This window comes from Pseudophryne corroboree, chromosome 9 (assembly GCF_028390025.1).
Source record: "Pseudophryne corroboree isolate aPseCor3 chromosome 9, aPseCor3.hap2, whole genome shotgun sequence".
NCBI lineage: Eukaryota > Metazoa > Chordata > Amphibia > Anura > Myobatrachidae > Pseudophryne > Pseudophryne corroboree.
The window spans coordinates 483026815-483051896 of record NC_086452.1 but is presented as its reverse complement, the minus strand read 5'-3'; the positions used below and the strand labels follow the sequence as shown (position 1 = coordinate 483051896).

At 44.5% G+C, this 25082-nt stretch overlaps 1 protein-coding gene across 4 annotated transcripts in view; it reads left to right on the top strand.

Moving 5' to 3' along the window:
- SH3BP1 (SH3 domain binding protein 1) overlaps window positions 1-25082 on the top strand; it is a 799734-nt gene that overhangs the window by 464833 nt on the left and 309819 nt on the right. For all 4 annotated transcript variants that reach the window (XM_063941456.1, XM_063941455.1, XM_063941457.1 and 1 more), the window contains one exon: window positions 1790-1858. In XM_063941456.1, the coding sequence (XP_063797526.1) occupies window positions 1790-1858 (69 nt within the window). The remainder of the gene's footprint in view (window positions 1-1789; window positions 1859-25082) is intronic.

Below are 25082 nucleotides of genomic sequence, written 5' to 3'. Positions count from 1 at the left end.
ATGGAAGAAGAAGCAATGAGAGAAAGAGGAGCAACAGAGAAGGTATCAGGAAGAAAGAGAGAAAAAGGGATGAGGAGGGAAGAGAGAGACAGTATCAGGGAGAAAGAGAGACCGTGTCAGGGAGCGAGAGAGATACAGTGTCAAGTAGAGAGAGAGAGAGATACTGCATCAAGGAGAGAGGAACAGTGTCAGGGAGACAGAGAGACAGAGGAACAAGAAAGAAGGAGAGGAGGGTCAGTGGGAGAGAGAATGTTTCATGGGAAAAGAGGCAATGAGATAAAGAGAGAGGAGCGAGAGAGAAGGTGTCCGGGGGGAAAAGAGAAAAAAGGATGAGAGGGGAGAGAGACATTGTCATGGAGAGAAAAAGAGAGAGACTGTGTCATGGAGAGATTTAGAGAGACAGTGTCAGGGAGAGAGAAAGAGAGACAGTGAAAGGGGGAGAGAGACAACGACAGTGTCAAGGAGAGAAAGAGTGTCAGAGAGAGAGAGTGTCAGAAAGAGAGAGAGTGCCAGTAAGAGATTGAGGGAGAGTGAGACAGTGTCAGGGAGAGAGAGAGAGAGAGAGAGACTGTCAGGAAGAGAGAGAGAGAGACAGTGTCAGGGAGGGAGAGAGAGAGAGATACAGCATAAAGGAGAGAGGGAGAGAGACAGTGTAATGGAGAGAGAAACAGAAGAACAAGAAAGAGGGAGAGGGGGGGTCAGGGGTAGAGAGAGTTTCATAGAAAAAGAGGCAATGAGAGAAAGAGAGAGGAGCGAAAGAGAAGGTATCCGGAAGAAAGAGAGAAAGGGATGAGAGAAACAGTGTCACAGAGAAAAAAGAGAGAGAGAGAGACAGTGTAAGGGAGCGATAGAGGGGGAGATACGACCGTGTCAAGGAGAGAAAGAGTGTCAGAGAGAGAGAGTTCCAGAAAGAGATTGAGGGAGAATGAGACAGTGTCAGGGAGAGAGAGAGAGACTGTCCGGAAAAGAGAGAGACACAGTATCAGGGAGACAGAGAGGGAGAGAGATCGTGTCAGGGAGAGAGAGAGATACAGCATCAAAGAGAGAGGAACATTGTCAGGGAGACAGAGAAACAGAGGAACAAGAAAGAAGGAGAGGAGGGTCAGTGGGAGAGAGAATGTTTCATGGAAAAAGAGGCAATGAGATAAAGAGAGAGGAGCGAGAGAGAAGGTGTCAGGGGGAAAAGAGAAAAAGGGATGAGGAGCGAAGAGAGAGACAGTGTCAGGGCAGAGAGGAAGAGAGAGACTGTGATGGAGAGAGAGAGAGACAGCGTCAGGGCAGAGAGGAAGAGAGAGACTGTGATGGAGAGAGAGAGAGACAGCGTCAGGGCAGAGAGGAAGAAAGAGACTGTGATGGAGAGAGAGAGAGACTGTGTCACAGAGAAAGAAAGAGAGACAGTGTAAGGGAGCGAGAGAGGGGGAGAGACAGTGCAGGTTTCTGACGTCAGCTCCGGCCCCGATCATCGCAGAGTAAGTCCTGGGCTGTGCAGAGACTACACACACTGTAGTTTGTGTAGTTCTCCAGCAAATGCGATCGCACACCAGCACACACAAAAAACCCTCCCCCTGTAGGCGGCGACTACCTGATCGCAGGACAGCAAATATCGCTCCCCAGCGATCGGGTCTGAATTAGGCCCCTAGTGGTAGGAACAGAAGTCAGTGGTTAAGTGACTGTAATATGTAATAGGTAATACGCAGGTATGTAGATAAGACTGGTAAATACAGGACGTGGGAAAATGCATTAGTAGATATGAAGCTGTCTGCATCTAATCACATGTTTTCTGATGCAGGATGATTATCTCTCCGATCTCTGTTACTTCAGTGCAAAGGAGGCCGAGTATGAAAATTACTTTGTGCGGGTAAGAGCCACACTGACACATACAGAATTATATACAGCGGACATTTTATTAGGTACTCCTGCTCGTTAATGCAAATACCTAATCACTAATCAGCCAATCGTATGGCAGCAACTCTATGCAGAAAACGTGAAGACATGTTCCAGAGATTCAGGGAGAAATGTCACCTAAGTGACTGTGACTGCTGAATGGTTGTCGGTGTGAGTATGGGCCTAATTCAAGTATCGGCAGACTGCGCATGTGACAAGTTACTTTTGCAATGCTGCTAGAAGTGACATCTCTAACGCAGAGTGATTGACAGTAAGTGACAGTTTGGGGAAGGTAATGTGAGAGTTGTGGCCCTTAGGCGGTACTCACCACTTCCACCAGAAGTTGTGGTTTCCAGACCTTGGTCCTCTTCCAGGAAGTAATACCGGAAGCGAACGCTGGGACAAAAGTACAAATACACAATTACTGTGGATCTACTCTTCACACAGGAGGGAAGAGGACACTTCAACGGTGACTGATCTTCACCATCTGGGCACGAAGCCTCAGCCACCCAATTATCACCTATACAGCACTCATGTGCTGAGGTGTACAATGGACCTCACGCGGCAGTGCCAGGTCCACCAAAGCAGTGCTCACAAGGTGACCATCAAACACAGAATAATACTCACACTGTTACTCTTGTCACTTTGCTGGGTGGTCTGACAGCCTATCACACAACTGGCTACACTGGACACAGTAGGGCCAACTAACTAAACCTTGGTGAAACTATCAGCTGTTAAGAACTAACAAACAACACTAACAAACAGGCCGTATTCTTTGCTATGTGCACACAATAAAACATATCACTAAGAACAATCAACACATCTCAACACAAGCACAAGGAGCAGTGACAACAAACGTAGCAGATCAGCAGTGCGAGTATACTGTAAGCTGTATACCCTCTCCTGTACATAGCCAGACATAACTACAAAATGGGCATTACACTTCAATCTGTGGAACGGGTGGACGTGTAAACCAGGGGTCCTTAAAGTGAACAGCCGTCCACTTGAAAGAAGGGGTTGCGGGAGTATGACTGAACCGCTCCTCCATTCTCAACCCAATCAGTGGCTTTTATACCTGACCCTGCAATGTGGGGACCAGACAGCCCTCCACACGCTAAAGACAAGACCACCCAGTTAAGAGAGTGGGAGTCGCAGAGCTCACCCATCTCAACGCACTCAATTGAGCAGGTTACTTGAGACATTACAGGGGAATTACCTCATTTATTGGACCTACTGTCCACACATAGTTTAGAGCAGTGTTTCCCAACCACGGTCCTCAAGGCACACCAACAGTGCAGGTTTTAGTGATAACCATGTTTGAGCACAAATGGTTCAATCAAAATAACTGAGGTACTAATTAAATCACCTGTGATCAGGTATGGTTATCCTTAAAACCAGGACTGTTAGTGTGCCTTGAGGACCGTGGTTGGGAAACACTGGTTTAGAGTAAACCCATTTGTTAATATGATCTGGGCCTAGCACCCCGAGCCTCTCTGATTACAGGGGACTCATGCCCCTTTGTCTGCCTATCTGGGCACTTACAGTAATTTGCACCTAATGCCCAGATCACCTTGATTTAATCTGAGGCCCAGGTCTATGGGCCTGCCTAGCACGGGCCACGTTGGAGTGATCTGGGCCTAATATCCAGATCACTCCCAAATGAAACCTCAGGCTTACAGCCTGCCTATTTGTACCCCGATGATCTGGGGGTACACATTATACACTTGGTGGGTCAGTGGCTCTGAACAGGGCCTAGCGCCCATCTAATTGTGCCACAAGCTTAAGGTCTGACATATGGCCACAGGCCTAGTGCTTGCCTATCAGTGGGCTGGGTATGGTGACTTGGGCCTAGTGCCTGTTTTGTTCATATATTTGTAAATCCAGTCATAATGACACAGAGACATGTGAGTTCACTGCTGTGCTGTTTATTCCATCACCAACTCCAGACACACTGCACCACCCACTTCCCAGCATCCCCCTGGTCCTAGGGACCATCACTGAAGATTGAGGCTTACACATATTAGTAAGGGAGTGTCTACAAATATTAAGCATTCTAATGCACTAACATCACATCCTCTTTTTTTTAAAGATAAGCCCTGTACGCTTCAATGCAACAATTAACGTCATATTAAGAACATCATCTAACACGTTTCAATGAGTCTCTCAGGTCTGCGTATTTCCCTTTTGGGTCTTTCATACACAGTCTGTGTTTCATCGACCATGTTGGACCTTTCTAGAATCGTGGTTTGTTCACCATTATCAGGATCATCATACATGTCAGATGAAGGGTATTCTTCAGTCATGTTGTCTTCATTATGGTTAGGTTGAGATCTTAAATCCAACCGATTTCTTCTAACTTCCATTCCACACTCTGTACGTATAGTATAAGATCTTGGTGCTACTTGTGCTTGCACAATACCTTTCTGCACCCAAATACCTTTCTCGTGATCTCTGAGACGGACTTGGTCACCCGATTTTAGAGCAGATAAGCTTTTTGTAGAAATCTTCTTTACCTTCTTGAGCTTTTTTCATGAGACTCTTTACAGTTTTTACTGAACTTTCCACCAACCCATTTGAGCGTGGATAGTGGGGAATTGTTTAAATTCAGCACTGGAAAACTGAGGACCATTGTCAGTGAACACTTCTATAGGAACACCATGCCTTGCAAAGATTGACTTCATGCAATTGATTACGGCTTTACTAGTAGTTGTATGTAGTGTCTTCACCTCAGGGTAGTTAGAGTAATAATCAGTCACGACAATGTACGTTTTCCCATTACAATCAAACAAATCTGCGCCGACTTTCTGGTACGGTCTCTCTGGCACTGCCTGAGGACTCAGTGGCTCGACTTGTTGTTTCAGTCTATACGTATGACATAATTCACATGTAGCTGTAGTCTGTGCTACGTCTTGGTTCATTCTTGGCCAATACATAACTTCACGCACTCTCCGCTTACATTTTTCTTCTCCTAAGTGGCCTTCATGTATCTTGCACAGCATAGTTTTTCTTAGTCGTGCAGGTATGACAAACCTATTGCCTTTCTTAATAATACCATCGACAACTGTAAGGTCACTGCGGTACATCCAATAATCATGGATAGACAGCGGGCACGCATGTTTTTCTGCTGGCCAACCTTTCAGAATGATATCTTTCAACACTTTCATTGTGTCATCTGTCTCAGTTTCTTTCCTAATCTGTTCTTGTCTTGCAAGAGACGCTGGTAGAGAAGCTATGATCAAATTAACATAGGCTTCTATCTCTTCATCCATCAGACTTTTGGAACCTTCACTTTTGTTTCACCACTTCCTTGTTGCGAATCGAGACATTGCTTGCACTTGTCCAGATGTGATAGGGGTGGAACGTGGATGTCACCCGGATGTCCCAATTCCCCACTGCCCCGGGGCTAATGTGATGGAGAATGGGTATGGACCAGCTGATGTCTCTGGGGAATCACACTACATGTCCCCTGTGTTCTATGTATCACAGCATGCTAGCCAGGTACCGTAATCATGTGCACTATGTTTTACCATTGCACCTGAAACCAAATATGGCTACCTATGCATCCAGTGACGTACATACCACCCAGTGCTGTTACCTACGTCACAGTATAATGTACCTATAACAGTACCTCACATGCCAATCTGAATCCCGAGAGTATACCAACACGTGTACACATACCAATCCGCTTCCCCAAAGTATAGCAGCAGTCACTCCAATGCATTAGCATGTGCGATTTTCTAGGCTACGGAACTGCTAAAGTTAGTGCCACTGAAGCCCACCGGAGCCATCGCAACGATGAGGAACATCAGGGCTAAGGGTTGGTCTATAAAGCAGCACAGGCGCCATGTTTTTGCACGTATGAGCTCGCAGCCAATGGCAGATTCTCGCCCCAAAAACAGACATGACACGCCTGCGTTTCCCCAACCACTCCAAACAGCCACTTCCTGCCAATCACTATACGATGAGTCCTCAGTGCGCGTGAGATGGCAGCGGTGGTGTCCTGGTGCAGATAATCGCTCTGTTGTGTGATAATCACCGTACAATGGCCCATTAGGGTGTGTGTGGATGAGTGTTTCTATGGTGCTGGACTGCAGGGACATACATGTATACTACCAGCGCACTGTTATTACTGACATGTATACTACCAGCACACTGTTACTGACATGTATACTACCAGCACACTGTTATTACTGAGCACGGGTCTGTATACTACCAACGCACTGTTACTGACATGTATATTACCAGCGCACTGCTACTGACATGTAACCTACCAGCGCACTGTTACTGACATGTATACTACTAGCACACTGTTATTACTGAGCACGGGTCTGTATACTATCAGCACACTGTTACTGACATGTATACTACCAGCGCACTGTTACTGACATGTATACTACCAGCGCACTGTTACTGACATGTATACTACCAGCGCACTGTTACTGATATGTTTAATACCAGCGCACTGTTACTGACATGTATACTACCAGCGCACTGTTACTGACATGTATACTACCTGCACACTGTTATTACTGACATGTATACTACCAGCACACTGTTATTACTGACATGTATACTACCAGCGCACTGTTACTGACATGTATACTACCAGCGCACTGTTACTGACATGTATACTACCAGCGCACTGTTACTGACATGTATACTACCAGCGCACTGTTACTGACATGTATACTACCAACACACTGTTATTACTGAGCACGGGTCTATATACTACCAGTGCACTGTTACTGACATGTATACTACCAGCACCTGTTTCTGACATGTATACTACCAGCACACTGTTACTGACATGTATACTACCAGCACACTGTTATTACTGAGCACGGGTCTGTATACTACCAGCACACTGTTATTACTGAGCACGGGTCTGTATACTACCAGCGCACTGTTACTGACATGTATATTACCAGCGCAATGCTACTGACATGTATACTACAAGCGCACTGTTACTGACATGTATACTACTAGCACACTGTTATTACTGAGCACGGGTCTGTATACTATCCGCACACTGTTACTGACATGTATACTACCAGCACACTGTTATTACTGAGCACGGGTCTGTTTACTACGAGCGCACTGTTACTGACATGTATACTACCAGTGCACTGTTACTGACATGTATATTACCATCACACTGTTACTGACATGTATACTACCAGCGCACTGTTACTGACATGTATACTACCAGTGCACTGTTACTGACATGTATACTACCAGCGCACTGTTACTGACATGTATACTACCAGCGCACTGTTATTACTGAGCATGGGTCTGTATGCTACCAGCGCACTGTTACTGACATGTATACTACCAGCACACTGTTATTACTGAGCACGGGTCTGTATACTACCAGTGCACTGTTACTGACATGTATACTACCAGCACACTGTTATTACTGAACACGGGTCTGTATACTACCAGCACACTGTTACTGACATGTATACAACCAGCGCACTGTTACTGACATGTATACTACCAGCACACTGTTACTGACATGTATACAACCAGCGCACTGTTACTGACATGTATACTACCAGCGCACCTTTAGTACTGACATGTATACTACTAGCACACTGTTACTGACATGTATACTACCAGCACACTGTTATTACTGACATGGATACTACCAGCGCACTGTTACTGACATGGATACTACCAGCGCACTGTTACTGACATGTATACTACCAGCGCACTGTTACTGACATGTATACTACCAGTGCACTGTTACTGATATGTTTAATACCAGCGCACTGTTACTGACATGTATACTACCAGCGCACTGTTACTGACATGTATACTACCAGCGCACTGTTACTGACATGTATACTACCAGCACACTGTTATTACTGACATGTATACTACCAGCACACTATTACTGACATGTATACTACCAGCGCACTGTTACTGACATGTATACTACCAGCGCATTGTTACTGACATGTATACTATCAGCGCACTGTTACTGACATGTATACTACCAGCACACTGTTATTACTGAGCACTGGTCTGTATACTACCAGCGCACTGTTACTGACATGTATACTACCAGCACCTGTTACTGACATGTATACTACCAGCACACTGCTACTGACATGTATACTACCAGCGCACTGTTACTGACATGTACACTACCAGCACACTGTTACTGACATGTATACTACCAGCACACTGTTATTACTGAGCACGGGTCTGTATACTACCAGCACACTGTTATTACTGAGCACGGGTCTGTATACTACCAACGCACTGTTACTGACATGTATATTACCAGCGCACTGCTACTGACATGTAACCTACCAGCGCACTGTTACTGACATGTATACTACTAGCACACTGTTATTACTGAGCACGGGTCTGTATACTATCAGCACACTGTTACTGACATGTATACTACCAGCACACTGTTATTACTGAGCACGGGTCTGTATACTACGAGCGCACTGTTACTGACATGTATAGTACCAGTGCACTGTTACTGACATGTATATTACCAGCACACTGTTACTGACATGTATACTACCAGTGCACTGTTACTGACATGTATACTACTAGTGCACTGTTACTGACATGTATACTACCAGCGCACTGTTACTGACATGTATACTACCAGCGCACTGTTATTACTGAGCATGGGTCTGTATGCTACCAGCGCACTGTTACTGACATGTATACTACCAGCACACTGTTATTACTGAGCACGGGTCTGTATACTACCAGTGCACTGTTACTAACATGTATACTACCAGCACACTGTTATTACTGAACACGGGTCTGTATACTACCAGCACACTGTTACTGACATGTATACAACCAGCGCACTGTTACTGACATGTATACTACCAGCGCACCTTTAGTACTGACATGTATACTACCAGCACACTGTTACTGACATGTATACTACCAGCACACTGTTATTACTGACATGGATACTACCAGTGCAGTTACTGACATGGATACTACCAGCGCACTGTTACTGACATGTATACTACCAGCGCACTGTTACTGACATGTATACTACCAGCGCACTGTTACTGACATGTATACTACCAGCGCACTGTTACTGACATGTATACTACCAGCACACTGTTATTACTGACATGTATACTACCAGCACACTGTTATTACTGACATGTATACTACCAGCGCACTGTTACTGACATGTATACTACCAGCGCATTGTTACTGACATGTATACTACCAGCGCACTGTTACTGACATGTATACTACCAGCACACTGTTATTACTGAGCATGGGTCTGTATACTACCAGCGCACTGTTACTGACATGTATACTACCAGCACACTGCTACTGACATGTATACTACCAGCGCACTGTTACTGACATGTACACTACCAGCGCACTGTTACTGACATGTACACTACCAGCACACTGTTACTGACATGTATACTACCAGCACACTGTTATTACTGAGCACGGGTCTGTATACTACCAGCACACTGTTATTACTGAGCACGGGTCTGTATACTACCAGCGCACTGTTACTGACATGTATATTACCAGCGCACTGCTACAGACATGTATACCACCAGCGCACTGTTACTGACATGTATACTACTAGCACACTGTTATTACTGAGCACGGGTCTGTATACTACCAGTGCACTGTTACTGGCTTGTATACTACCAGCACACTGTTATTACTGAACACGGGTCTGTATACTACCAGCACACTGTTACTGACATGTATACAACCAGCGCACTGTTACTGACATGTATACTACCAGCGCACTGTTACTGACATGTATAGCACCAGCACACTGTTATTACTGAGCACGGTTCTGTATACTACCAGCGCACTGTTACTGACATGTATACTACCAGCGCACTGTAACTGACAAGTATACTACCAGCACACTGTTATTACTGAGCACGGTTCTGTATACTACCAGCGCACTGTTACAGACATGTATACTACCAGCGCACTGTTACTGACATGTATACTACCAGCACACTGTTATTACTGAGCACGGGTCTGTATACTACCAGCGCACTGTTACTGACATGTATACTACCAGCACACAGTTATTACTGACATGTATTCTACCAGCGCACTGTTACTGACATGTACACTACCAGCGCACTGTTACTGACATGTACACTACCAGCACACTGTTATTACTGAGCACGGGTCTGTATACTACCAGCGCACTGTTACTGACATGTATACTACCAGCACCTGTTACTGACATGTATACTACCAGCACACTGCTACTGACATGTATACTACCAGCGCACTGTTACTGACATGTGCACTACCAGCACACTGTTACTGACATGTATACTACCAGCACACTGTTATTACTGAGCACGGGTCTGTATACTACCAGCACACTGTTATTACTGAGCACGGGTCTGTATACTACCAGCGCACTGTTACTGACATGTATATTACCAGCGCACTGCTACTGACATGTATACTACCAGCGCACTGTTACTGACATGTATACTACTAGCACACTGTTATTACTGAGCACGGGTCTGTATACTATCAGCACACTGTTACTGACATGTATACTACCAGCACACTGTTATTACTGAGCACGGGTCTGTATACTACGAGCGCACTGTTACTGACATGTATAGTACCAGTGCACTGTTACTGACATGTATATTACCAGCACACTGTTACTGACATGTATACTACCAGCGCACTGTAACTGACATGTATACTACCAGTGCACTGTTACTGACATGTATACTACCAGCGCACTGTTACTGACATGTATACTACCAGCGCACTGTTATTACTGAGCATGGGTCTGTATGCTACCAGCGCACTGTTACTGACATGTATACTACCAGCACACTGTTATTACTGAGCACGGGTGTGTATACTACCAGTGCACTGTTACTAACATGTATACTACCAGCACACTGTTATTACTGAACACGGGTCTGTATACTACCAGCACACTGTTACTGACATGTATACAACCAGCGCACTGTTACTGACATGTATACTACCAGCACACTGTTACTGACATGTATACAACCAGCGCACTGTTACTGACATGTATACTACCAGCGCACCTTTAGTACTGACATGTATACTACCAGCACACTGTTACTGACATGTATACTACCAGCACACTGTTATTACTGACATGGATACTACCAGCGCACTGCTACTGACATGTATACTACCAGCACCTGTTACTGACATGTATACTACCAGCACACTGCTACTGACATGTATACTACCAGCGCACTGTTACTGACATGTACACTACCAGCACACTGTTACTGACATGTATACTACCAGCACACTGTTATTACTGAGCACGGGTCTGTATACTACCAGCACACTGTTATTACTGAGCACGGGTCTGTATACTACCAGCGCACTGTTACTGACATGTATATTACCAGCGCACTGCTACAGACATGTATACCACCAGCGCACTGTTACTGACATGTATACCACCAGCACACTGTTATTACTGAGCACGGGTCTGTATACTACCAGTGCACTGTTACTGGCATGTATACTACCAGCACACTGTTATTACTGAACACGGTTCTGTATACTACCAGCGCACTGTTACTGACATGTATACTACCAGCGCACTGTAACTGACAAGTATACTACCAGCACACTGTTATAACTGAACACGGGTCTGTATACTACCAGCACACTGTTACTGACATGTATACTACCAGCGCACTGTTACTGACATGTATACCACCAGCACACTGTTATTACTGAGCACGGGTCTGTATACTACCAGCGCACTGTTACTGACATGTATACTACCAGCACACAGTTATTACTGACATGTATACTACCAGCGCACTGTTACTGACATGTATACTACCAGTGCACTGTTTACTGACATGTACACTACCAGCGCACTGTTACTGACATGTACACTACCAGCACACTGTTATTACTGAGCACGGGTCTGTATACTACCAGCACACTGTTATTACTGAGCACGGTTCTGTATACTACCAGCACACTGTTACTGACATGTATACTACCAGCACACTGTTTCTGACATGCATACTACCAGCGCACTGTTACTGACATGTATATTACCAGCGCACTGCTACTAACATGTATACTACCAGCACACTGTTATTACTGAGCACGGGTCTGTATACTACCAGCACACTGTTACTGACATGTATACTACCAGCACACTGTTATTACTGAGCACGGGTCTGTATACTACCAGCGCACTGCTACTGACATGTATACTACCAGTGCACTGTTACTGACATGTATACTACCAGCGCACTGTTACTGACATGTATACTACCAGCACACTGTTATTACTGAGCACGGTCTGTATACTACGAGCGCACTGTTACTGACATGTATACTACCAGCACACTTATTACTGAGCACGGGTCTGTATACTACCAGCACACTGTTACTGACATGTATACTACCAGCGCACTGTTACTGACATGTATATTAGCAGCGCACTGTTACTGGCATGTACACTACCAGTGCACTGTTACTGACATGTATACTACCAGCGCACTGTTACTGACATGTACACTACCAGCACACTGTTATTACTGAGCACGGGTCTGTATACTACCAGCGCACTGTTACTGACATGCATACTACCAGCACACTGTTATTACTGAGCACGGGTCTGTATACTACCAGTGCACTGTTACTGACATGTATACTACCAGCACACTGTTATTACTGAGCACTGGTCTGTATACTACGAGCGCACTGTTACCGACATGTATACTACAGCGCACTGTTATTACTGAGCACGGGTCTGTATACTCCCAGCGCACTGTTACTGACATGTATACTACCAGCACATTGTTATTACTGAGCACGGTCTGTATACTACGAGCGCACTGTTACTGACATGTATACTACCAGCACACTTATTACTGAGCACGGGTCTGTATACTACCAGCACAATGTTACTGACATGTATACTACCAGTGCACTGTTACTGACATGTATATTACCAGCGCACTGTTACTGACATGTATACTGCCAGTGCACTGTTACTGACATGTACACTACCAGCACACTGTTATTACTGAGCACGGGTCTGTATACTACCAGCGCACTGTTACTGACATGTATACTACCAGCACACTGTTATTACTGAGCACGGGTCTGTATACTTCCAGCGCACTGTTACTGACATGTTTACTACCAGCGCACTGTTACTGACATGTATACTACCAGCACACTGTTATTACTGAGCACGGGTCTGTATACTACCAGTGCACTGTTACTGACATGTATACTACCAGCACACTGTTATTACTGAGCACGGGTCTATATACTTCCAGCACACTGTTACTGACATGTATACTACCAGCACACTGTTATTACTTGTCACAGTTCTGTATACTACCAGCGCACTGTTACTGACATGTATACTACCAGCACACAGTTATTACTGACATGTATACTACCAGCGCACTGTTACTGACATGTATACTACCAGTGCACTGTTTACTGACATGTATACTACCAGCACACTGTTATTACTGAGCACGGGTGTGTATACTACCAGTGCACTGTTACTAACATGTATACTACCAGCACACTGTTATTACTGAACACGGGTCTGTATACTACCAGCACACTGTTACTGACATGTATACAACCAGCGCACTGTTACTGACATGTATACTACCAGCGCATCTTTAGTACTGACATGTATACTACCAGCACACTGTTACTGACATGTATACTACCAGCACACTGTTATTACTGACATGGATACTACCAGCGCACTGCTACTGACATGGATACTACCAGCGCACTGTTACTGACATGTATACTACCAGCGCACTGTTACTGACATGTATACTACCAGCGCACTGTTACTGATATGTTTAATACCAGCGCACTGTTACTGACATGTATACTACCAGCGCACTGTTACTGACATGTATACTACCAGCACACTGTTATTACTGACATGTATACTACCAGCACACTGTTATTACAGACATGGATACTACCAACGCACTGTTACTGACATGTATAATACCAGCGCACTGTTACTGACATGTATACTACCAGCGCACTGTTACTGACATGTATACTACCAGCGCACTGTTACTGACATGTATACTACCAGCGCATTGTTACTGACATGTATACTACCAGCGCACTGTTACTGACATGTATACTACCAGCACACTGTTATTACTGAGCATGGGTCTGTATACTACCAGCGCACTGTTACTGACATGTATACTACCAGCACCTGTTACTGACATGTATACTACCAGCACACTGCTACTGACATGTATACTACCAGCGCACTGTTACTGACATGTACACTACCAGCACACTGTTACTGACATGTATACTACCAGCACACTGTTATTACTGAGCACGGGTCTGTATACTACCAGCACACTGTTATTACTGAGCACGGGTCTGTATACTACCAGCGCACTGTTACTGACATGTATATTACCAGCGCACTGCTACAGACATGTATACCACCAGCGCACTGTTACTGACATGTATACTACTAGCACACTGTTATTACTGAGCACGGGTCTGTATGCTACCAGTGCACTGTTACTGGCATGTATACTACCAGCACACTGTTATTACTGAACACGGGTCTGTATACTACCAGCACACTGTTACTGACATGTATACAACCAGCGCACTGTTACTGACATGTATACTACCAGCGCACTGTTACTGACATGTATACCACCAGCACACTGTTATTACTGAGCACGGTTTTGTATACTACCAGCGCACTGTTACTGACATGTATACTACCAGCGCACTGTAACTGACAAGTATACTACCAGCACACTGTTATTACTGAACACGGGTCTGTATACTACCAGCACACTGTTACTGACATGTATACAACCAGCGCACTGTTACTGACATGTATACTACCAGCGCACTGTTACTGACATGTATACCACCAGCACACTGTTATTACTGCGCACGGGTCTGTATACTACCAGCGCACTGTTACTGACATGTATACTACCAGCACACAGTTATTACTGACATGTATACTACCAGCGCACTGTTACTGACATGTATACTACCAGTGCACTGTTTACTGACATGTACACTACCAGCGCACTGTTACTGACATGTACACTACCAGCACACTGTTATTACTGAGCACGGGTCTGTATACTACCAGCACACTGTTATTACTGAGCACGGTTCTGTATACTACCAGCACACTGTTACTGACATGTATACTACCAGCACACTGTTTCTGACATGCATACTACCAGCGCACTGTTACTGACATGTATATTACCAGCGCACTGCTACTAACATGTATACTACCAGCACACTGTTATTACTGAGCACGGGTCTGTATACTACCAGCACACTGTTACTGACATGTATACTACCAGCACACTGTTATTACTGAGCACGGGTCTGTATACTACCAGCGCACTGCTACTGACATGTATACTACCAGTGCACTGTTACTGACATGTATACTACCAGCGCACTGTTACTGACATGTATACTACCAGCACACTGTTATTACTGAGCACGGTCTGTATACTACGAGCGCACTGTTACTGACATGTATACTACCAGCACACTTATTACTGAGCACGGGTCTGTATACTACCAGCACACTGTTACTGACATGTATACTACCAGCGCACTGTTACTGACATGTATATTAGCAGCGCACTGTTACTGACATGTATACTACCAGTGCACTGTTACTGACATGTATACTACCAGCGCACTGTTACTGACATGTACACTACCAGCACACTGTTATTACTGAGCACGGGTCTGTATACTACCAGCGCACTGTTACTGACATGCATACTACCAGCACACTGTTATTACTGAGCACGGGTCTGTATACTACCAGTGCACTGTTACTGACATGTATACTACCAGCACACTGTTATTACTGAGCACTGGTCTGTATACTACGAGCGCACTGTTACTGACATGTATACCACAGCGCACTGTTATTACTGAGCACGGGTCTGTATACTCCCAGCGCACTGTTACTGACATGTATACTACCAGCACATTGTTATTACTGAGCACGGTCTGTATACTACAGCGCACTGTTACTGACATGTATACTACCAGCACACTTATTACTGAGCACGGGTCTGTATACTACCAGCACAATGTTACTGACATGTATACTACCAGTGCACTGTTACTGACATGTATATTACCAGCGCACTGTTACTGACATGTATACTGCCAGTGCACTGTTACTGACATGTACACTACCAGCACACTGTTATTACTGAGCACGGGTCTGTATACTACCAGCGCACTGTTACTGACATGTATACTACCAGCACACTGTTATTACTGAGCACGGGTCTGTATACTTCCAGCGCACTGTTACTGACATGTTTACTACCAGCGCACTGTTACTGACATGTATACTACCAGCACACTGTTATTACTGAGCACGGGTCTGTATACTACCAGTGCACTGTTACTGACATGTATACTACCAGCACACTGTTATTACTGAGCACGGGTCTATATACTTCCAGCACACTGTTACTGACATGTATACTACCAGCACACTGTTATTACTTGTCACGGTTCTGTATACTACCAGCGCACTGTTACTGACATGTATATTACCAGCGCACTGCTACTGACATGTATACTATCAGCACACTGTTACTGACATGTATACTACCAGCACACTGTTATTACTGAGCACGGGTCTGTATACTACGAGCGCACTGTTACTGACATGTATACTACCAGTGCACTGTTACTGACATGTATATTACCAGCACACTGTTACTGACATGTATACTACCAGTGCACTGTTACTGACATGTATACTACCAGCGCACTGTTACTGACATGTATACTACCAGCGCACTGTTATTACTGAGCATGGGTCTGTATGCTACCAGCGCACTGTTACTGACATGTATACTACCAGCACACTGTTATTACTGAGCACGGGTCTGTATACTACCAGTGCACTGTTACTAACATGTATACAACCAGCGCACTGTTACTGACATGTATACTACCAGCACACTGTTACTGACATGTATACAACCAGCACACTGTTACTGACATGTATACTACCAGCGCACCTTTAGTACTGACATGTATACTACCAGCACACTGTTACTGACATGTATACTACCAGCACACTGTTATTACTGACATGGATACTACCAGCGCACTGTTACTGACATGGATACTACCAGCGCACTGTTACTGACATGTATACTACCAGCGCACTGTTACTGACATGTATACTACCAGCGCACTGTTACTGATATGTTTAATACCAGCGCACTGTTACTGACATGTATACTACCAGCGCACTGTTACTGACATGTATACTACCAGCACACTGTTATTACTGACATGTATACTACCAGCACACTGTTATTACTGACATGTATACTACCAGCGCACTGTTACTGACATGTATACTACCAGCGCACTGTTACTGACATGTATACTACCAGCACACTGTTATTACTGAGCATGGGTCTGTATACTACCAGCGCACTGTTACTGACATGTATACTACCAGCACCTGTTACTGACATGTATACTACCAGCACACTGCTACTGACATGTATACTACCAGCGCACTGTTACTGACATGTACACTACCAGCACACTGTTACTGACATGTATACTACCAGCACACTGTTATTACTGAGCACGGGTCTGTATACTACCAGCACACTGTTATTACTGAGCACGGGTCTGTATACTACCAGCGCACTGTTACTGACATGTATATTACCAGCGCACTGCTACTGACATGTATACCACCAGCGCACTGTTACTGACATGTATACTACTAGCACACTGTTATTACTGAGCACGGGTCTGTATACTACCAGTGCACTGTTACTGGCATGTATACTACCAGCACACTGTTATTACTGAACACGGGTCTGTATACTACCAGCACACTGTTACTGACATGTATACAACCAGCGCACTGTTACTGACATGTATACTACCAGCGCACTGTTACTGACATGTATACCACCAGCACACTGTTATTACTGAGCACGGTTCTGTATACTACCAGCGCACTGTTACTGACCTGTATACTACCAGCGCACTGTAACTGACAAGTATACTACCAGCACACTGTTATTACTGAGCACGGTTCTGTATACTACCAGCGCACTGTTACTGACATGTATACTACCAGCGCACTGTTACTGACATGTATACTACCAGCACACTGTTATTACTGAGCACAGGTCTGTATACTACCAGCGCACTGTTACTGACATGTATACTACCAGCGCACTGTTACTGACATGTATACTACCAGCGCACTGTTTACTGACATGTACACTACCAGCACACTGTTATTACTGAGCACGGGTCTGTATACTACCAGCACACTGTTATTACTGAGCTCGGTTCTGTATACTACCAGCACACTGTTACTGACATGTATACTACCAGCACACTGATTCTGACATGCATACTACCAGCGCACTGTTACTGACATGTATATTACCAGCGCACTGCTACTAACATGTATACTACCAGCACACTGTTATTACTGAGCACGGGTCTGTATACTACCAGCGCACTGCTACTGACATGTATACTACCAGTGCACTGTTACTGACATGTATACTACCAGCGCACTGTTACTGACATGTATACTACCAGCACACTGTTATTAATGAGCACGGTCTGTATACTACGAGCACACTGTTACTGACATGTATACTACCAGCACACTTATTACTGAGCACGGGTCTGTATACTACCAGCACACTGTTACTGACATGTATACTACCAGCGCACTGTTACTGACATGTATATTACCAGCGCACTGTTACTGACATGTATACTACCAGTGCACTGTTACTGACATGTATACTACCAGCGCACTGTTACTGACATGTACACTACCAGCACACTGTTATTACTGAGCACGGGTCTGTATACTACCAGCGCACTGTTACTGACATGCATACTACCAGCACACTGTTATTACTGAGCACGGGTCTGTATACTACCAGTGCACTGTTACTGACATGTATACTACCAGCACACTGTTATTACTGAGCATTGGTCTGTATACTACGAGCGCACTGTTACTGACATGTATACTACCAGCGCACTGTTATTACTGAGCACGGGTCTGTATACTACCAGCGCACTGCTACTGACATGTATACTACCAGTGCACTGTTACTCACATGTATACTACCAGCGCACTGTTACTGACATGTATACTACCAGCACATTGTTATTACTGAGCACGGTCTGTATACTACGAGCGCACTGTTACTGACATGTATACTACCAGCACACTTATTACTGAGCACGGGTCTGTATACTACCAGCACAATGTTACTGACATGTATACTGCCAGTGCACTGTTACTGACATGTACACTACCAGCACACTGTTATTACTGAGCACGGGTCTGTATACTACCAGCGCACTGTTACTGACATGTATACTACCAGCACACTGTTATTACTGAGCACGGGTCTGTATACTACCAGCGCACAGTTACTGACATGTTTACTACCAGTGCACTGTTACTGACATGTATACTACCAGCACACTGTTATTACTGAGCACGGGTCTGTATACTACCAGTGCACTGTTACTGACATGTATACTACCAGCACAGTTATTACTGAGCACGGGTCTATATACTTCCAGCACACTGTTACTGACATGTATACTACCAGCACACTGTTATTACTTGTCACGGTTCTGTATACTACCAGCGCACTGTTACTGACATGTATATTACCAGCGCACTGCTACTGACATGTATACTACCAGCGCACTGTTACTGACATGTATACTACTAGCACACTGTTATTACTGAGCACGGGTCTGTATACTATCAGCACACTGTTACTGACATGTATACTACCAGCACACTGTTATTACTGAGCACGGGTCTGTATACTACGAGCGCACTGTTACTAACATGTATACTACCAGTGCACTGTTACTGACATGTATATTACCAGCACACTGTTACTGACATGTATATTACCAGTGCACTGTTACTGACATGTATACTACCAGCGCACTGTTACTGACATGTATACTACCAGCGCACTGTTATTACTAAGCATGGGTCTGTATGCTATCAGCGCACTGTTACTGACATGTATACTACCAGCACACTGTTATTACTGAGCACGGGTCTGTATACTACCAGTGCACTGTTACTGACATGTATACAACCAGCACACTGTTACTGACATGTATACTACCAGCGCACTGTTACTGACATGTATACCACCAGCACACTGTTATTACTGAGCACGGTTCTGAATACTACCAGCGCACTGTTACTGACATGTATACTACCAGCGCACTGTAACTGACATGTATACTACCAGCACACTGTTATTACTGAGCACGGTTCTGTATACTACCAGCGCACTGTTACTGACATGTATACTACCATCGCACTGTTACTGACATGTATACTACCAGCACACTGTTATTACTGAGCACGGGTCTGTATACTACCAGCGCACTGTTACTGACATGTATACTGCCAGCACTCAGTTATTACTGACATGTATACTACCAGCGCACTGTTACTGACATGTATACTACCAGTGCACTGTTTACTGACATGTACACTACCAGCGCACTGTTACTGACATGTACACTACCAGCACACTGTTATTACTGAGCACGGGTCTGTATACTACCAGCACACTGTTATTACTGAGAACGGGTCTGTATACTACCAGCACACTGTTACTGACATGTATACTACCAGCACACTGTTATTACTTGTCACGGTTCTGTATACTACCAGCGCACTGTTACTGACATGTATATTACCAGCGCACTGCTACTGACATGTATACTACCAGCGCACTGTTACTGACATGTATACTACTAGCACACTGTTATTACTGAGCACGGGTCTGTATACTATCAGCACACTGTTACTGACATGTATACTACCAGCACACTGTTATTACTGAGCACGGGTCTGTATACTACGAGCGCACTGTTACTGACATGTATACTACCAGTGCACTGTTACTGACATGTATATTACCAGCACACTGTTATTACTGAGCACGGGTCTGTATACTACCAGTGCACTGTTACTAACATGTATACTACCAGCACACTGTTATTACTGAACACGGGTCTGTATACTACCAGCACACTGTTACTGACATGTATACAACCAGCGCACTGTTACTGACATGTATACTACCAGCACACTGTTACTGACATGTATACAACCAGCGCACTGTTACTGACATGTATACTACCAGCGCACCTTTAGTACTGACATGTATACTACCAGCACACTGTTACTGACATGTATACTACCAGCACACTGTTATTACTGACATGGATACTACCAGCGCACTGTTACTGACATGGATACTACCAGCGCACTGTTACTGACATGTATACTACCAGCGCACTGTTACTGACATGTATACTACCAGCGCACTGTTACTGATATGTTTAATACCAGCGCACTGTTACTGACATGTATACTACCAGCGCACTGTTACTGACATGTATACTACCAGCACACTGTTATTACTGACATGTATACTACCAGCACACTGTTATTACTGACATGTATACTACCAGCGCACTGTTACGGACATGTATACTACCAGCGCACTGTTACTGACATGTATACTACCAGCACACTGTTATTACTGAGCATGGGTCTGTATACTACCAGCGCACTGTTACTGACATGTATACTACCAGCACCTGTTACTGACATGTATACTACCAGCACACTGCTACTGACATGTATACTACCAGCGCACTGTTACTGACATGTACACTACCAGCACACTGTTACTGACATGTATACTACCAGCACACTGTTATTACTGAGCACGGGTCTGTATACTACCAGCACACTGTTATTACTGAGCACGGGTCTGTATACTACCAGCGCACTGTTACTGACATGTATATTACCAGCGCACTGCTACTGACATGTATACCACCAGCGCACTGTTACTGACATGTATACTACTAGCACACTGTTATTACTGAGCACGGGTCTGTATACTACCAGTGCACTGTTACTGGCATGTATACTACCAGCACACTGTTATTACTGAACACGGGTCTGTATACTACCAGCACACTGTTACTGACATGTATACAACCAGCGCACTGTTACTGACATGTATACTACCAGCGCACTGTTACTGACATGTATACCACCAGCACACTGTTATTACTGAGCACGGTTCTGTATACTACCAGCGCACTGTTACTGACCTGTATACTACCAGCGCACTGTAACTGACAAGTATACTACCAGCACACTGTTATTACTGAGCACGGTTCTGTATACTACCAGCGCACTGTTACTGACATGTATACTACCAGCGCACTGTTACTGACATGTATACTACCAGCACACTGTTATTACTGAGCACGGGTCTGTATACTACCAGCGCACTGTTACTGACATGTATACTACCAGCACACAGTTATTACTGACATGTATACTACCAGCGCACTGTTACTGACATGTATACTACCAGCGCACTGTTTACTGACATGTACACTACCAGCACACTGTTATTACTGAGCACGGGTCTGTATACTACCAGCACACTGTTATTACTGAGCTCGGTTCTGTATACTACCAGCACACTGTTACTGACATGTATACTACCAGCACACTGATTCTGACATGCATACTACCAGCGCACTGTTACTGACATGTATATTACCAGCGCACTGCTACTAACATGTATACTACCAGCACACTGTTATTACTGAGCACGGGTCTGTATACTACCAGCGCACTGCTACTGACATGTATACTACCAGTGCACTGTTACTGACATGTATACTACCAGCGCACTGTTACTGACATGTATACTACCAGCACACTGTTATTAATGAGCACGGTCTGTATACTACGAGCGCACTGTTACTGACATGTATACTACCAGCACACTTATTACTGAGCACGGGTCTGTATACTACCAGCACACTGTTACTGACATGTATACTACCAGCGCACTGTTACTGACATGTATATTACCAGCGCACTGTTACTGACATGTATACTACCAGTGCACTGTTACTGACATGTATACTACCAGCGCACTGTTACTGACATGTACACTACCAGCACACTGTTATTACTGAGCACGGGTCTGTATACTACCAGCGCACTGTTACTGACATGCATACTACCAGCACACTGTTATTACTGAGCACGGGTCTGTATACTACCAGTGCACTGTTACTGACATGTATACTACCAGCACACTGTTATTACTGAGCATTGGTCTGTATACTACGAGCGCACTGTTACTGACATGTATACTACCAGCGCACTGTTATTACTGAGCACGGGTCTGTATACTACCAGCGCACTGCTACTGACATGTATACTACCAGTGCACTGTTACTCACATGTATACTACCAGCGCACTGTTACTGACATGTATACTACCAGCACATTGTTATTACTGAGCACGGTCTGTATACTACGAGCGCACTGTTACTGACATGTATACTACCAGCACACTTATTACTGAGCACGGGTCTGTATACTACCAGCACAATGTTACTGACATGTATACTACCAGTGCACTGTTACTGACATGTATATTACCAGCGCACTGTTACTGACATGTATACTGCCAGTGCACTGTTACTGACATGTACACTACCAGCACACTGTTATTACTGAGCACGGGTCTGTATACTACCAGCGCACTGTTACTGACATGTATACTACCAACACACTGTTATTACTGAGCACGGGTCTGTATACTACCAGCGCACAGTTACTGACATGTTTACTACCAGTGCACTGTTACTGACATGTATACTACCAGCACACTGTTATTACTGAGCACGGGTCTGTATACTACCAGTGCACTGTTACTGACATGTATACTACCAGCACAGTTATTACTGAGCACGGGTCTATATACTTCCAGCACACTGTTACTGACATGTATACTACCAGCACACTGTTATTACTTGTCACGGTTCTGTATACTACCAGCGCACTGTTACTGACATGTATATTACCAGCGCACTGCTACTGACATGTATACTACCAGCGCACTGTTACTGACATGTATACTACTAGCACACTGTTATTACTGAGCACGGGTCTGTATACTATCAGCACACTGTTACTGACATGTATACTACCAGCACACTGTTATTACTGAGCACGGGTCTGTATACTACGAGCGCACTGTTACTAACATGTATACTACCAGTGCACTGTTACTGACATGTATATTACCAGCACACTGTTACTGACATGTATACTACCAGTGCACTGTTACTGACATGTATACTACCAGCGCACTGTTACTGACATGTATACTACCAGCGCACTGTTATTACTAAGCATGGGTCTGTATGCTATCAGCGCACTGTTACTGACATGTATACTACCAGCACACTGTTATTACTGAGCACGGGTCTGTATACTACCAGTGCACTGTTACTGACATGTATACTACCAGCACACTGTTATTACTGAACACGGGTCTGTGTACTACCAGCACACTGTTACTGACATGTATACAACCAGCACACTGTTACTGACATGTATACTACCAGCGCACTGTTACTGACATGTATACCACCAGCACACTGTTATTACTGAGCACGGTTCTGAATACTACCAGCGCACTGTTACTGACATGTATACTACCAGCGCACTGTAACTGACATGTATACTACCAGCACACTGTTATTACTGAGCACGGTTCTGTATACTACCAGCGCACTGTTACTGACATGTATACTACCATCGCACTGTTACTGACATGTATACTACCAGCACACTGTTATTACTGAGCACGGGTCTGTATACTACCAGCGCACTGTTACTGACATGTATACTACCAGCACTCAGTTATTACTGACATGTATACTACCAGCGCACTGTTACTGACATGTATACTACCAGTGCACTGTTTACTGACATGTACACTACCAGCGCACTGTTACTGACATGTACACTACCAGCACACTGTTATTACTGAGCACGGGTCTGTATACTACCAGCACACTGTTATTACTGAGAACGGGTCTGTATACTACCAGCACACTGTTACTGACATGTACACTACCAGCACACTGTTATTACTTGTCACGGTTCTGTATACTACCAGCGCACTGTTACTGACATGTATATTACCAGCGCACTGCTACTGACATGTATA